Genomic DNA, 16246 nt, shown 5'->3' with positions numbered 1-16246 from the left:
CTGTCACAGAGCACAACACCTGTGTAGGCACAAAAACCAAAATGGCAGCAGGCTGGTGTGTGTGGTTTGTGTGTGTGTATGTGCGTTTCTGTGTGTGTGTTTGCTGCAGTACTTGAGTTGGCATTTGCACGTATTTATACATGTACAAAGTCATTTTTTCATAGTTTTTTTTTAAGGTGTAGCTTCTTTAAATGTGTATGTTTGGTTTGTTGTCTGTGTTTATGTGTGTTTATCTATATCCCGTGTCAGTATGCATGCTTTGAGCATAATGAGTCTATAAAGGTTTTTTTTCCCCCATCATGTCTAAAAAACAGCAGCAAAAACTTGGTCTCTGCAAAAAACCTTCTTCCACAGACGCCAAAGCAAAACAGGGAAAAAAGAGGCATTTGCGAAGAAAGAAAAAACTTAAAAAAACAACAACTCTGGGATCCTTCTCTCAGTCACCCAATCTTTCAGCGGGTTTCCAGCAGGATCAAGGGACCACCCTTCCTTCATGATATGTAGCAGAGCAAGAAGTCTTTGTACTTTTACTGCACTTGTGGAAATAAGGTGTTGTGGCCCTTCATCCTGTGACAGAGAGAGAGAGAGAGAGAGAGAGAGAGAGAGAGAGAGAGAGGGAGGGAGGGGAGAATAAGGATTGGATTCAGTGAGGCTGCGGCAAACATGCTCAGGGTTGCTGGCTCCTGGTTATCACACAGACTGACAGGCACAGCCAACAGCATGAGAAACAGACGGGGAGGAGGGGGAGAGGAGTATGTCAATCAAAACCAGAAATAAGTGGGTTAGAGGTGGGGTGAGAGATTTGTGTTTTAACCATATGGAACAGACATCTACACTGTGACAGCACTAATCCAAGGAACACCTAATTTAAACTGACTACGTCTCCCTGCATGGGAAAAAAAAAACAAGAAAACAGCCGAATGTTGCCTGGGATGTTGTTTCCATTCATCTTATTGTCAATTCATTACAAGCAAAACACCAAAACAAGAAGGAACCAAAGAGGATACGTTTGTGTGTGAGTGTTAATATCATGTAATGACAATAATGATATCAAATTGACAGTTGTCAAAAGAAAACATGTTCATATTCAAAGAAATAGCCTCTAATTAGGATCCCATGAAAACCTAAGCTATCTTCTCCGCTGCCTTTGTGTTGACTCGTTATGCTGCACCGTCACTAAATACGTCCGTGCCGCAGAGTCTCGGATATAAAAGATGTATTTTACAGCCTATCATCCCTAATATGTTGTGAGCTGTGATGTGGGTGAAGAAAGGCTACGGAATCACAGCAAATCACTCTCTGGGAGTGAACATGAAAGGGTCTGACTTTGTGACGGGGAACACGCGCCCAGACGCTCTTTGTTCTACCTTTCCATTCCTGTAAATGAGCTTGTTACCATTTCATAATAGATCTCCTTTTTAGATGTGGGAGCGGGGAGTCTAACTTATTTCCAGTGTGTGCCAAAGCGAGCGCAGCCATTAGCAGCATGAGGCACTAACACTGACGACGGCCACCCTCTTTTATTAGTCACTAGTGGTTTTAGGCGCAGAAGAAACACACAGGAGCTTTAAAATAGATTCTTTCTTTTTCCCCCAAGTAAACAACTTATTTGAAAACATCACAAGTCCTTCATCCTCCAACTCAGACAGATAATGAACAATTTCTGTTCCTAATTTTCTCCACAAGCTTTTGTCCCTCCCCTCAACGCCACCACCTACTTATAGATGGCTCTATAAAAGACACCTGGCAGTTAGGAAGCACGCTCGATGCCAGAAAGCCCTTATCCCTACTGGCTTGCCAACTTAGACATTCCTCCGAGTTCAGTGGAGAGACTACGGGGGGAAGAGGCGCCTACAGGGCTTCTGAGAGAATATGGCAGAAGAAGCTCGATGAAAATGACTAACTCTTATCAGGGTTTGGCCTAGAGGGATAGAAATAAACCCACTTGCAACAAAAGGACCTTTTTCGCTGTGCTGCCTTTTTTTATTTTACAGAGGGAGCAACAATTATTTACCAGCTAATACATAAGTGCTAATTTATCTGGCGGCAAACAACTAAAATATCTCCAACAACAGCAGATAATCACCCCAGGTATTTGTATTTTGTTCTATTCATGCACTGTGCCCATGTTGTACATGCGTGTGCACAGGTCGGCAGTGTGCTGGGCGCGTTTTGGCCACGTGGGCCCGCGGCGCTGCCCGCAGCTCTGCCATGTGCAGCCGGAGTCTTTGCGCTCATAAATAAATAAATGGGATGTGATTTTCATGTTAGGCAAACAAAACAGTCTTGCAGAAGTACTCCCTGTGCAGATGGAATCCACATCGAAGTGGAGTGTCAACATTCGCCTGTGCTCTCGCCATAAACGGCGCAGATTTAATTGGCTGCACAAACATAGGGTCATCTTGGCCATCTCGCAACTACACAGCTGTTGATTGGAGGAGGGAGGAAAAAGGTCCTTTTTGCAAGGAGTGAGACTTTCATAAAAGGAATATATAAATAAAGAGTCTGCCAGTGAGAACGCTGTAGATGTGAGTGTGCAGAAGTAAAGACGTAGAAGATACAGTACATCCATACACATGAACCCCACAAGAAAAAGTAAAACATCACAAGGGCACACGGTACAATAGCACAAAGGGTTAAAGGCCACTTCCAGTTATAGTCAACCAACCAGTCAGCACGTCAGTTACAGTATGTACAACAGGTACCAGCCAGAAAAGGCATCGGTTCACTGCCATCCACAAACTGCCAAGATACAATATGCAGTGTATATATAAATATACATATGAAAGGAGGGCAAAATATAAAGAGAGAGAGTTCAGAGAAATCAACCAACGCCACGTCATGCAACGCAGTCACAGTCCCACCACATGACGTCATCCAAAATAAAATGACACCATGGGTTCAACTTACAGCTGTGGGAACTTGGCCCCATGACAGGAGTAGGGGGAGGGTGTGGCTATAGCGGAGAAAGGCCACCTCACACTGTGATTGGCCGTGTCAGGTTGCCAGGTTGGTGGCGGTGCAAAAGAAGGAAAGAAACAGTGGGATTTTCTCTTCCTTAAGTCAGGATTCAAAGCAACCCTGTTTCCATTAGTTCTCTCACTCTCACTTATTCTGCCTGGCAAATCAAATAAGGTTACTATGGTTATTACCATAAACGTGAAAAAGAAAGAAATGACAAGTTAAACAGGAATAGCAGAACAAATAATCTTTAACACAGCACAAAAAAGCCTTTTCCTGTGCCTCAGTGTGGTGGCGAATTATTCTCAGGCTGACAACATTTGCAGGTTAAAAGTTGAATTGATGTTTTTTATATTCACAAAGATAACCCTTAAGGCAGAAATGCATATTTCAGAAACGTGTCCTGTCTACCGTAATTGGATTTGCCTTGCATTGTTTGCTATGAGGGTGGCTGTACAGTGAGTGCTTCAGCTATTTTTTTTTTTTATTTCCTTTTTTTTGCATTAAGTTTATCTTTAAGACACAGAACGCAATTCCCAAGTAGCAGGGCTCCTGAAACCAGCAGAAGAGAAAACTGTCAGATCAAGTTTTTAATTCAACTTTGGAGTAAAACCATCGGAATTAAAGGGGGAAGGGAGGACTCTGCATATTGAAGTTAGAACCTGAGAGAAACAAACAATTCAAGTTTCATGCTTTCGTTAATATAACCCCTCTGATTGTTTTTATATTTTAGGCTGTAGGACTCACTGTACCGTCAAACAGTAAATTAGAGAACCTTGAAAATAAATTGGTCACGTTTCAAAATAGAACTTCTTTTTAGATTCCTCACAATTTTCTAACAATCTGTAAATCTGCAGCTTTTATAAAGAGACGTCCTAGTACTGTGTCATTCTTTAGTGTTTTCATGGGATTGCTGTTGGTTTTTCATCAACAGAGAAACAGAAGTAGCACACAGAGATGGACTGAACCGAACTAGAGACAAATGAGGACGTAAAAAAATGAACAGAAGTGCAGACACACGTGCAGACACACACACACACACACACACACACACACACACACACACACACACACACACACACACACACACACGCGCCTCTCTTTATGGAGTGACAGAATGTGATCGTGGGGCATGTCTGGGTCTGGAGACGTTTCAAGTACATCCCCAATGACTGTCCTGTCATTCTGCTGTTGGAGGATATTTTCCATTTGTCCCTCAGTGATGTGCTAAATCACAGTCACCCCCACCTCTCTCCTCTCAGGGAGTCTGCTTTGAAAGCCTGTCTTCAATTAGCGGGACGCGGCTCCATTCAAATGCTATCGGGCAGGGCGTAAAGGCAGCATCTATCATTTGTCTTGCGAAGCACCTTCCATTAATGCCGTCCCGTGGCTTTTAAAGAGTCAGGGCTAAAACAAACAAATGGGATTACGGGCCCTTTATTTATGAACGAGCGTAATCCAGGCTCATGGAGTTGTAATGAAAAGTTGTCCGGCCAATTTGGTGAAGGGAGCATGTGTATTATTTGAGCACTGACTGCTGCACTTTGTAACAAATGGACAATGATTCTATGAATTAAGCCTGACACTGGCATTAGTCTTTGTGGCGCTACTTTTAAGTAAACCTGTGTGTGTATTGTTTAAAGATGACCTTAAAGGCTCAACAGCTAAGTATTGATAAATCACAGCATTTACATTAGCTGTGGTAAGAAATGAATGCTGTACCCAAATTACAGGTGTCAACACCCTCGTATCCTATGGAACTACAGCACCACCACAATATTATCATTTCACAGTATTTTGACACCTTTCATTATCATACAGTATTATTGTTATAATTACATTTTAAATATAGAACTTTCATTAACACTGTACGTTTATATATGTTAAACCATCAGCAGGCCTTGGCGCTGTCTAGCTGAAAGGTTAGTTATTTAAAACGACATGTGAGGACATGCCTTTGGTGCATTACACAATAAATAAATGTGCATGTGAATAACAAAGGCACAATTACCACACTAGCATATTCTTGTGTTGTTTTGTATGTAGAACATTTGCAAGCAAAGACTGAAAATCTGAAAATCAATGATGACTGTTTTAGTATAGAATATATTGGTGAAGCATCACTTGAACTAACCAAATGGTGCTCACTGATGTTCGCCGTCATTATACAAGCCGCATGCTGTTGATGGTGTAAGTGCTTTTCCATTAAGCATCTCTTTTGTTTGTTTATTTTTGTGAGCATAAACTTTCTTTTAGACATCCTGTATCTCCTCATCAGTCGTCTCATAAAATGTTGTTCCAGTGTAAATCTATTCTGTATAACGTGTCTCTCCTCAGCGATTTTTCTATAATTAAAGGCTCCACTGAAATGGCTCCTGGATTCTGCTAAGCAGCTGACAGGAATCTAATGCTGAGCTATTTTAGGCCAGAAACAATTGCTTTCTGGTTTTATGAATTTCTAGCCTAACAACTTGCATCGATTCCCAACGCCGTCCTCAGTAGACAGATAATTATGCACAGCTGGGTATTGATGATGTCATCGGTTTGCACTGGAGCGTCGTTCAGGTACAAATTAGATTTTAAACCCCAGAAGAAACAAAAACAAATCAGTGGAGCTGGGAAGCCTGACAAATTCTCAAGGTTGATTAAAGGAAGAGGGGATATGCAATGAACAACCCAATGCTCTGACACCTTTACAGATAATAAATAAAATTATTCAACAAAATCAAGGCTTTTGACCTGACAACATACATCAAGCCTTGTGGGACCAGAGTCAGATAATGATTACAGGGCCATCATTTTTATTTCCCCTCTAACTGACCTATTTTAGAACAAAGGAGTATAAGTGTATGCATTTCGTATTTTATTAGTCGTAATTTTAAACAATGCGTAGAGGAGAGAGTCTTAGTTTAAAGTGTACGTTATCCATTCAGGTTCTTTGTTTATGGTGTATTATATACTGTAAATAAAGAGTCTTTTTTATATTTACTCTGATAAAGTGTTTTACCTAATGAATACAATGAGAAACTGGAACAGCTTTGAATTCTAAATAACACTAAAATAAAACTTTTTATTAAAGTGAGCGGCGCTGTAATGCACTTTCACGATCACATTTACTGTAGCAGCTGTAGAGCAAAGTGGAAAAATGGATTTCAAACACGTATACCTTGAATGTTACCGTCGTTGTTACTGTACCTGGATATGGACAGCAGACGAGTCAATAAGGTCGGTTGGCATCCTTTGGCCGCTTTAGCTGCACCTTCAGCCTCTTCATGCCTATCTGAAAGCCATTCATGGCCTGGATAGCGGCTTGAGCACTGGATGGGTTATCAAAACTCACAAAGCCTGAGACAAGATCACAGAGCAGGAGGGAGATGAGGATGGAGGAAAATGTATGAACGCAGAATAAAAAAAGAGAGAAGAAGAACAAAATATGAAGGATGAAGTATGGGCGCGAGATGAGAGAGAAACAGGAAGAAGACAGAAGGAAAGAGGAGAACAAACAACAGGCGAGATGAAGGAAAGAAGAGGGAAGAAGAAAACGCTTTTTAGCGCCCAACAATGACACAACAATAGCTCTTTGTTTTCTCTTTTCAGCAGATTAATTGAAAATCTCTGAATTAAAAAGATTACATAAAATACCACAAAGGCTAATAACACAGATATTAAAAATCAAACAAAAGGAGAGCTATTAGAAACCAGGGGGGTTTCTCCAACAGGGAGCGAAACATGAAAAGGTGTTCAAAGATTAGACATGAAAAGGAGGCTCGTGTCGACTTGCAGAGCAAAGCAGCGTCTCCAAATGCTACCTGAGTGTCTGAGGCGGAAACGTCTGACACAAATATCCCTTTGTCTGCGTGTGAGGCCGCGTATTTACATGCACGCGTGTGACTGAGCATGTTCCGTATCGCAGCGAGGAGCAAAGGGCACGGGGTGGGGGCGTCGGGACGAGATGCTCGCAGCAAGGTGTGCAGGGCGGAGGTGCCCGCTGCTCTGAGTTATCACCTGGGTGTCGAGGCGGAATGAGCCCACAGCTTTCAACGCCGGGACTCCTTGCCTCCTCTTATCAGGCTCCGCCGTGATTGACGGCCCGAATTTTCCGCCAGCCTGCTGATTTGATCACACCGCTATGGGTCCAATTTAATTTGGGGGGAGAGGGCAGGCTTTTGTCAGTGCGGGTGAGATAAGGCTGCTGCTTTTACAAACCCTTTAACCAGACTGAGCAGGGAAGAGCCTGTCAGCTGGCAGTGATCCCCCTCCCAAGTCCACATGCACGCACGCACGCACGCACGCACGCGCCCGTGTCGGACTTTAATGAATCGCCATACCTCACATTTACATCCACATGCCAAAAAGGTGATGGGCTGCTGTGGGTCAAAATACAGAGGAAGAGGACGGGCAGAGCCACGCAGACCTAAAAGCCTCAGTCCTTGTACAATAAAGCAAGCGCTTAAAAAATTTTTATAATAAGGTTTCGGTCGTTTTCTCCAGAAAAAGTTTCTGACTGATGTTTCACCGCTTTAATGCAGGACTGGCTGTGTGGAGCTGTGCTGCTCAGTACCCTGAATGCTACCCTGCAGTCTCTGTATCAGCAGAATGTGGCATTGTGGCATGCATTTCCAATAATTAAAAAAATAAACACTAGTTAAGCATCAGGCACACAGCTGGTGACTGGATGTGTGCTGGTCCCTTTATTAAAGGATGTGGCTATGGTGATCGTGGCGTCCTTTTCGCTGTCTCGTTTGTCAGCGTATGTCCTATTTTAGGTTTACGTGTCATTCCATCCTCGAAAAGACCTTTTGAAACTAATTTCGAGCTAAATCCAGCTAATTCCACTTAACAAGGTGAGCTTTGATCACTTTTAAAAGTCAATATTGAGTGACTAAACGTAGAGGATTAAGGGGAATGTTGTTTCCATATATTCCCAGGTTGAATTAAACACTGCTATGACTCTCCTCAGCAGTGCATGAGCAGGGTGTCCACTGAGCCTAATGGATGCTCTATAGATTTTTCATTAAAGCATAACACAGTCTGTTAAAGGATGTAATTCACATTAATATAAGCAGAGTTTTATCTTGGGTTTCTTTTAACCTGTTGTCTTATTTATTCATGGCACAGATATCTGAAGCGCCAGATCTTTTATCAGCACACCTGCACATGTGTCTAATATCAGACCATGTCAAACCAAACAGACGTCTTGTCTGAACTGACAGTGATGCATCCTGTTGGAGTTTGCTCTAAATCCTACTCCAGAAGTACACGCGTTATAGGAATAGACTTCAAGTGCTCCTCCAGTGACCTTTTTCATCATATTAAAATTTCCAGGCTTCTCTGTAAACACTCCATCTCCAAGAGTGATGTCTGATTATCTGCTCTCCGAAAAATCCCAAAATGTAGTTCACCTGTGCTGCGGTGAAATCAGGCCTGAGCAGATGTTGGAACTCGTTTCGTTCCCGCTCTGCTGTGACGATCATTTTGCTAAATCGGTTTTACCTATTATGCTGTTGGTAATAAATAAATATTGGAATGTTTATAGTCCTGAGTAGATTGATCTTCCTTTGTTTGGGCTCCACCAGGCAGAGTAGATGTTCTTGGCATCATTGTGGGAAAGGTCATTTCTTATAGTGTAGCTTCACAATCAGCAGTTGACTAGTTTATTTGTATAGGTGCTCCTACATCTGCATTAGTGAGTCTACGCGTCCGTGAGTCTGCAGTGCCTGTTAGGCACGCGGCCGCAGCTAAACTCACATATTGTGAGACGAATTGTTCAAGTTCTTGGAGGCCTAATAAGTTATCCTCTTTAACGCACCACATCTTCTGCCTAATTTGTTAATTTCTTACAAAAGGGCCCAGGGGCAGCTGCTATAAAAGGAGAGAGAGAAATGAGTGAATAAAACTCCACAAAAGAATCATGGGTTAAATTGTGCTTTTCAGCCAAGATCTTAATTACTAGCTGTGGAAAATAAGCCACTGAGACTGATGAGGTCACCGCCCCTTTGTCCTTCCCCCTTGTTGACTGACAGATAGTGATAGCGAGTGGCATATGTTTAGAGTGGAGCACACAGGAGAGAGAGAGAGAGAGAGAGGGAGAGGGAGACAGCCTCATAGATGTGCCATGTTGAAGAGAAACTGAAAGAAAGCCAATGCTGGGAGTCTCTCTCTCCCTCTCCCTGCCTGTCTCCTGGGTGCTGCTGTCCAACTGAATCAACAGCAAGGCCCACACCAGTCTATTATTATCTCTTTAAGCCCGTGGATTCCACCTGCACCGCCTCCATCCTGATGAACTGGTTTGCTGCGTGGGAGGTGAGGGGTGGGGAGGGGTAGCGGGACACTGCTTAAAGATTTTGGGAGCTCGGGGTCCAGGAAAATGTTTCTTTTTTTTTTTCTTAAGTAAAAGAGGCTGAGTGGCCGAGCAGAAGAAATGAATACTGATTGTATTAGACATGACGGAATAGAGGGGGTGACGTCTAAATAGATGTGTGAAGCAAACGACGATTCCGGATGGAGCTTTGGGTCAGGAGCTGGATGAGCATTTCATGGTGGTGGTGTCAGATGATAATTTGGGCAAAAGCAGTAATAGAGACTAAAATGTGAATTGCAGTTTAAAATAAAAGGAAAATAACCCACATCTTTTATTACTTACCAAAACATTTGCTCTGATTGGTCGCTCTGTCCACAAAGACTTTGGCGGAGATGACGTTGCCAAAAGGCAGGAACATTTGCATGAGCTCTGCGTCGCCGAACTCCTGGGGCAGGTGATAAATAAACAGGTTGCAACCTTCTGGCCCTGATGATGAGAGAAAGACAGCGGGAGGGTTACATGGGATCATGAACAGAGATGTCCAGCGAGCGAGGGACCAACCACAGTAAATGTGGCTGGAAAAAGACTTAATAAAGCAATCAAGTCAATAACCCGAGCAGCGCTGGAGTTGCATGTGGCTCAAATATTAGTACTCTACCTGGCTGTTGTTGAACAAATAGACTATGATCCAATTTCAGGACTGTTGAAACAGTGTTCAGTCGGCTTCCATTTCACAAAATAACTGAATAGACAGGTGGTGGATGACAATTGATGTCATACAGCTATATTTGACTATTGTGCCATATAATATCAACATAAATGTAAACAACCACAGTGAAGCAGAAATAGGGCAACTAAAAGAGAAAAACAGCCAGAGATAAAAAAATAAGACAACGGGAAAAGGAAAAAAAACAGAGGATGATTGAAAGAAAACATGGAGACGGTTAAATTGAGAAACTGTGAGACACGGAGGAGGAGGAGGAGGAGGAGGAGGAGGCAGAGCATTAAGACATAAGCCAAGTTTTTGCCCCAATTACGGTGTGACAGTAGGACTGTCTTCCAATCTCTCTCCATCCCTCCACACTCATCCACCCAGCTGCCACACAGTGTACAGGCCAATCTGGATAAAGGGAGAAATGAACTGGAGAGAGAGAGAGATGTGATGGACCCAGGGACAGTATGCTTGCAGCAGGCATTCACTCCTGTCTCATTGCTCAGGGTGATAGCATGACTAGATGAGACTAGGGCTGGTGAGAGCGCTGATAAGAGGGCTGCAGGGGTGGCTGGCTGTAGTGCTGTTTGGCAAGATAGAAGATACAAACACACACACACACACACACACACACACAGGTTGACTGCAGAGATTTTTTTTCACAGTTCAAAAATGAATTTTAGTTTTGTCTCTTTAGGTTTTGTTTCTTATAGAAAATGCTTTGAAAATTTATATTTTGGAGAGAAAGAAATACCAGCAACAGGGCCACGAGGAAGAAAACTCAATATCAACTATCAAGAGCCTGTTCTTTAGACTTGGTTATAGGGACCGGTAAAATAGCTTCTCAGAAAGGAAATAATGTCATGTTCTGCATTGAGACGGTAGCGATGGCTGCATCTGTGCATTATACAAAGGAATATGCTGTGTTCAAGACACAATGAAACAGCTGATCGGGTTTTGTGATCCTGTAGATTTGAAGCACAGGGTCACAGAGTGCGGCGTCTGGGACTCAACTGTGAATTGATTCAGTGTTTACAGAGAAGCAGGGACTGCCACAAACGAAATGCCCAGTGCTGTTTGGCAGATGCTTCACGTGACAAAGTGAAGCCGTATGGCATTACCACCCGTGCCCGTTTCCTCCATGCAACCGCGCATTATCGCACACATTATAAGATGCGACTGAGCGCACACAAGGTCCCGGGCTGATGCTTATTTCCTACTGTTGCCACAAACTGTTTAGTGGATTAGTGGGACAGTACCGAATTTGCAGTGACGTTCTCACATCAAACTGTCCCTGTGTTGCTGGACGTGTTCACGTCTGACGCTTGACGTGGATTTTGAAGGAGCCGCTCTTAGGCCTCTCACATGGAAATTCTAGCTCACATTGACTTGGAGCTTTAAGGCCTTTTCACCTGGGATGCTTGCGTGTATTACAATATTTAGCAGCAATGTGCTTATTGAGGATATGCACAATGGGACACAGGTTTTATGTAGCTGGTATTAGCTGGATATTAAAATGCTATTTTTGCAGAAGGTGTTGTTGTTGTTAGTTTACAGTGGGAGGCTGAGGCTGAGGCACTCAGGTTTAGGCGTCTCCTGTTTAATGGCAGGGCAGCAGACTATGGCAATGGGCTGAGCCAGACTGGGAGAGCAGCCAGAGCACAGAGGGGGCCACAGGCTCAGCGAAGGAGAGCAGCGTGTGTGCGTTTGCCTTCCTGTGCGTGCTTTTGTCTCTTGCATTTACCTTAGCATGACTTGTGTGCAACTCTTGCGCTGATGATGTCAGTGTTCCAAGAAAAGGATAAGACGCATGTACTGTAACAGCTGCGTGTGTGTGTGTGTGTGTGTGTGTGTGTGTGTGTGTGTGTGTGTGTGTGTGTGTGTGTGTGTGTGTGTGTGTGTGTGTGTGTGTGTGTGTGTGTGTGTGTGTGTAAAAAATCAAAGTCTAGACTTCATTTCGGCTCATCAGAATGACCCCCGTTCACACACACAGCTAAATAAACGAAACCCTTTTTTTCAGGCCACGTTGGAAACACTCATTTTAAGACTTCCTATACTGAATATTAATGCCACTCTGAGCTGTCTCATACAGTAAAATCATATAGATTAATAATTGAGACTGACGAATAGTGTCAAAAAAAAGTGATTTACCTTCACCGTATATCCCAGGCTTTATTACATCTGATGCAGTGGCATAAGAATGAACACTACACTAGGAATGGTAATAAATTATTATGCATGCAGCTAATTAATCTGATGAATATTTATAACCACTTAAACACATTGTAATGGACTGATTAAGCAGTCCAACGCTGTGAGTTTGAATTAGTGCAGTTTTTGAATAATGACAGAGTAACTTTCCATCTCACTGCTAATGTTCTTCTCTTTAAATGGGGAGCCTTTTTCTCACATTTTCCCCAGCCAGCTTTTTCCCTCCCTCCCTAATTCAAAGCAGCGTAGCTACATCAGAATGGAACATGGCAATTATCACCTTTTATCTTGGGTGGGCGCGCTTGCTCGCTCTTACCTTCCCTCTGTTGCTGGGGAATGATGGTTGGTTGCTGGGGGAACGCTTGGCTGATTGGCGCATAGGCGGCAGGGTAGGCTGCTGTTGCAAAGGGAGAACCAGAGTGGAATGTTTTCACGTCTCCATTTTCATATTTGACATAACAAAACTCAAGTCATTATTCCATTGTTCATTTGCATCCTCTAGACATTGAATAAATAAATTGCATTACAGTATGTCTGAGACCCTGGGCTCGTTTTGCTCTTGAATCACCACGCATGGCAAGAAGGAAGACAGCAGATCAACTATGCATGCACAGAAAGACTTATACCATGCTAGTGAGAGCTGGTGTCAGGCATGAGAGGTCTGGGTCATGCCTAGTGTTGGTGGCTAAGGCAGGTTCTAGAGTCAAGATTTTCCCTTTCTGTGTTTTGCAGTACTAACGCACGTAGCCTCACCTGCAAGGAAATTGGCTGTTCGTCTGGCTATCGCTACCTGTCATAGTGTCTGCTGGTGTGACAACCAGAAAGGCAGAGGAGCGAAGGGAGAGGGACAGATGGAGAAAGTGAGAGAGCGCAGGAGATAGGAGAGACGGATCACCTGCGTAGTGCTGGACGCCAGCATAAGCCTGTTGGAGAGGGTCGGTCACTGTTGGACTCTGTGCTGCAGAGATACAGATAGAGAGAGAGAGAGAGAGAAAGGCGGCGACAAGGAGGATTAGGAGTAAGAACGCACGACGAGAGGATGGTCATGACAGATACAAAGATAGAGAAAGATACAGAGGCTATAATAAAGTGCAGGACAGAAATCGGCGTACTGTAGGTGAGCGCAACCATTGGGGGGTGAGATCACATACAGTACAAGTGGAAGGAATTTAGGTTGTCATGCCACTCGGTTCTTCAGAATGCCCGTTCACCCCAGATGTTAGCATCAAATATTTACAGCATGCCAAACAAACCACTTTGTAGTTCATTACAGTTGCAGCTGCTTTTGCATAATGCAGAGACGGGTAGTGTGTGTCTGTCAGTTCTTCAGGAATCAGTCCCAGACAGCATTAAGAAGCCGAGGATGGGCTGAGACACATCAAATTAACCATAATGGACTGATGGATGAACTGATGGATTCATCATGATACCGAGGCTTGCTGCTCAGAAATGTGCCAAAGACGCTGCTGATTGACCCTCGAGCCGTAAACGCTGCAGGTCTGATCAGAAAAAGATGTGAAGTAAAAAGGACTCCTGTCGGAGTGTGATATAATTCAGTTTGTCACGACTGACATGTTGAAGTTGCTTTGTGACAATTATATGATGTTCACGTTCAGATGAAGGGCAACGCTTGAGAATAATCCAACGCACATCACCATAGGTACAAGCAGCGAGGCGAAGTCGGAGCAAACATATCCTCCATGTAAACTTGGACTGGCTCACCTGGGTAGGGATGAATACCGTTGGTGTAGATGGGCTCAGAAGTGGGCTGTCCGTTGCTCTGAGGCGGGAGGGCGCTGAATCCATTGACCCCGATGGGGGTGGCTATGCTGGGCACGGCTGTGGCAGAGATGCCCGGAGGTGTGCTGGTGCCTACAAATAGACAGCGCGTCACGCCAGGAACCGCAGGGTGCGCTTACTCCAGAGTAGGAGTGAGAGCTGTATTTGAAACGAGCTGTAACACACTTCCTTCTATCCTCAGATGTTGCTTGACCGGCAGTTATGGTACAGTTTTGTTGGCACCAATTCAGCCTGAACTACGTTAAAGTACATTTCATGTGCACAAGGCTCTCATTAACCATCCAGGTACAAAATAATAGGTAGCACTCACATATTTTGCACATACTTCTCTCATAACTGTACTTTTGAAGACACAATAACCACCTAGAACAGGTGCCATAACGTGCTTAAACCCTTTGTCTCTTTCCTCTTTGTGCTGAACTTCTCTGTCTCTCACCTTGTCAGTACCCTTTTGCATCAATAGATTTTTATTATTTTTCTAATCCAAGTGAAGGGCATTTAAGTCATGTAGGATTATGTGGGATAGGCATTACCAGGTATGTGTAGGCCTGTGGATTACAAATGCCAGGTGCAGCGTCAAGCCACTTTATTTAATACATTTGCAATGACCCTGCCTTCAGGCGGCCTGCCTACTTAGTGTCGAGCCATCAAAGCTCCTCCTGACAAGGGCCAAAAGGATAGTTCAGACTGGGGTCCGGGATTATCTCGCACAAATCTTTGCTCTTATATTGTATAAGCCAAGGTCTCTGCATCCAATGTCATCGGATTGGCTGCGTTCCCAGAAAACACACAGTGTCACAGAGGGAGAGAAGGAGCGACAGACAGAGCGCAAGAGATAATGAGAGAGAGGAGGGACGAGAGACTATAATGTGGCTGCCGATGAGTGTCAAGAAACACTGTACTCCCATCATGCCTTACTCCCTACTAGGCTTCACTTTCCTTTATGCAACACTGGCAAAGTCTTCTTCAGCCCAGAAAACCGAGCCTACGACATCTTAAAAATATAACAAGGGCAAAAGCAGAAGTAGCTAGAATGAATATATTAGTACGGCTTCGATAATTCTGGCTAATGATGAAAATGGACAGAATTGAGAAATGAAAGCCCTGCTGTGTGTGTGTGTGTGTGTGTGTGTGTGTGTGTGTGTGTGTGTGTGTGTGTGTGTGTGTGTGTGTGTGTGTGTGTGTGTGTGTGTGTGTGTGTGTGTGTGTGTGTGTGTGTGTGTGTGTGCGCGCGCGCGTGCGTGCGTGCGTGCGTGCGTGCGTGCGTGCGTGCGTGCTAGTGCGCCAATCTCTTTGGCTTGTGTGTGTGTGTGTGTGACTCTTCTACCCATTAGTTGCTTCCTGTTCCTTCGTACCTGAGGATGGTGTCATGGGAGTAGCCACCAGACCGTTGACATTGAAAGCTGCCATTTGCTGCATTTGCGCGGCAGCGATGGCTGCCATGGGGTTCAGGTAGGACCCTTGTGTCGCTGCCATCAGGGCGGCTTGCTGTTGCATCATCTGCTGTAGGATTAAATAGCAGTGGGGAGAGAAGGATGGAAGGAAGGGCAGAAAAGGAAAGGAGGGTGAAATAGCCGCAGGACCAGAGCATGTTTACTCTCACATCTCTGTTTGTTTGGCCCGTGCCTTGTTCTTGAACAGAGTGGCCTTTGTTGCCCTGCAGCGTTGCTTCGCAGCAGCCGTTAACGCCAGACTGGCCTTGTGCTGGTTCACACTGACACAGGATGAAGGCTCTGCGCTGAATATTGCCAAACTATGTACGTATCTGTATGTGTCGTGCATGTGCATATGCGTGTGAGAAAAAAGGGGGTGTGCATTGGCGGAGTTAGTGGAGCGATTGTGTGTGAGTAGGCGATTCTCACCTGTCACGGTGAGTTGCTAGCTACCGCGTGAGTGCAAAATCTCACAGACTCTGGCTGTGACTTTCATGTGTGAATATGAAGTGGGGGTGGGGTGACATGGAAAGGTGTGTGTGTGTGTGTGTGTGTGTGTGTGTGTGTGTGTGTGTGTGTGTGTGTGTGTGTGTGTGTGTGTGTGTGTGTGTGTGTGTGTGTGTGTGTGTGTGTGTGTGTGTGTGCGTGCGTGTGTGCGCGTGTGTGCGCGCGGGGGGTAAGTCTGCGATGACGTCTGCCTGACTCGTGTGTACAGTAAGTAGAGGGAATGCTTGGTTTGGCAGTAGACATTACAGGCACAGTCATTAAAACAAAGTGTTGAACATACATGATACACATCATCTGTGGACAAACGGAGGAAATGAACAG

The 16246-nt window shown here is 44.3% G+C and overlaps 1 protein-coding gene across 12 annotated transcripts in view; it reads right to left on the bottom strand.

Moving 5' to 3' along the window:
• Positions 1 to 240: 240 nt before the first annotated feature.
• celf6 (CUGBP Elav-like family member 6) overlaps positions 241 to 16246 on the bottom strand; it is a 106919-nt gene continuing 90913 nt past the window's right edge. For 6 of the 12 annotated variants that reach the window (XM_029143827.3, XM_029143823.3, XM_029143825.3 and 3 more), the window contains 7 exons: positions 15341 to 15488; positions 13908 to 14057; positions 13081 to 13143; positions 12502 to 12582; positions 9605 to 9748; positions 6157 to 6306; positions 241 to 567 (listed from right to left, as the gene is read on the bottom strand). In XM_029143827.3, the coding sequence (XP_028999660.1) occupies positions 6179 to 6306; positions 9605 to 9748; positions 12502 to 12582; positions 13081 to 13143; positions 13908 to 14057; positions 15341 to 15488 (714 nt within the window). In that variant the 3' untranslated portion in view covers positions 241 to 567; positions 6157 to 6178. Of the gene's footprint in view, positions 568 to 2910; positions 2983 to 6156; positions 6307 to 9604; positions 9749 to 12501; positions 12583 to 13080; positions 13144 to 13907; positions 14058 to 15340; positions 15489 to 16246 lie in introns of all 12 variants that reach the window. The other 6 variants (XM_029143824.3, XM_041069987.2, XM_041069986.2 and 3 more) reach the window with 4 other exon arrangements.

The sequence above is a fragment of the Betta splendens genome, chromosome 3 (assembly GCF_900634795.4).
Source record: "Betta splendens chromosome 3, fBetSpl5.4, whole genome shotgun sequence".
Lineage (NCBI taxonomy): Eukaryota > Metazoa > Chordata > Actinopteri > Anabantiformes > Osphronemidae > Betta > Betta splendens.
Note: the sequence above shows the minus strand (reverse complement) of the source record. Positions and strands in the feature narration are given on the sequence as shown.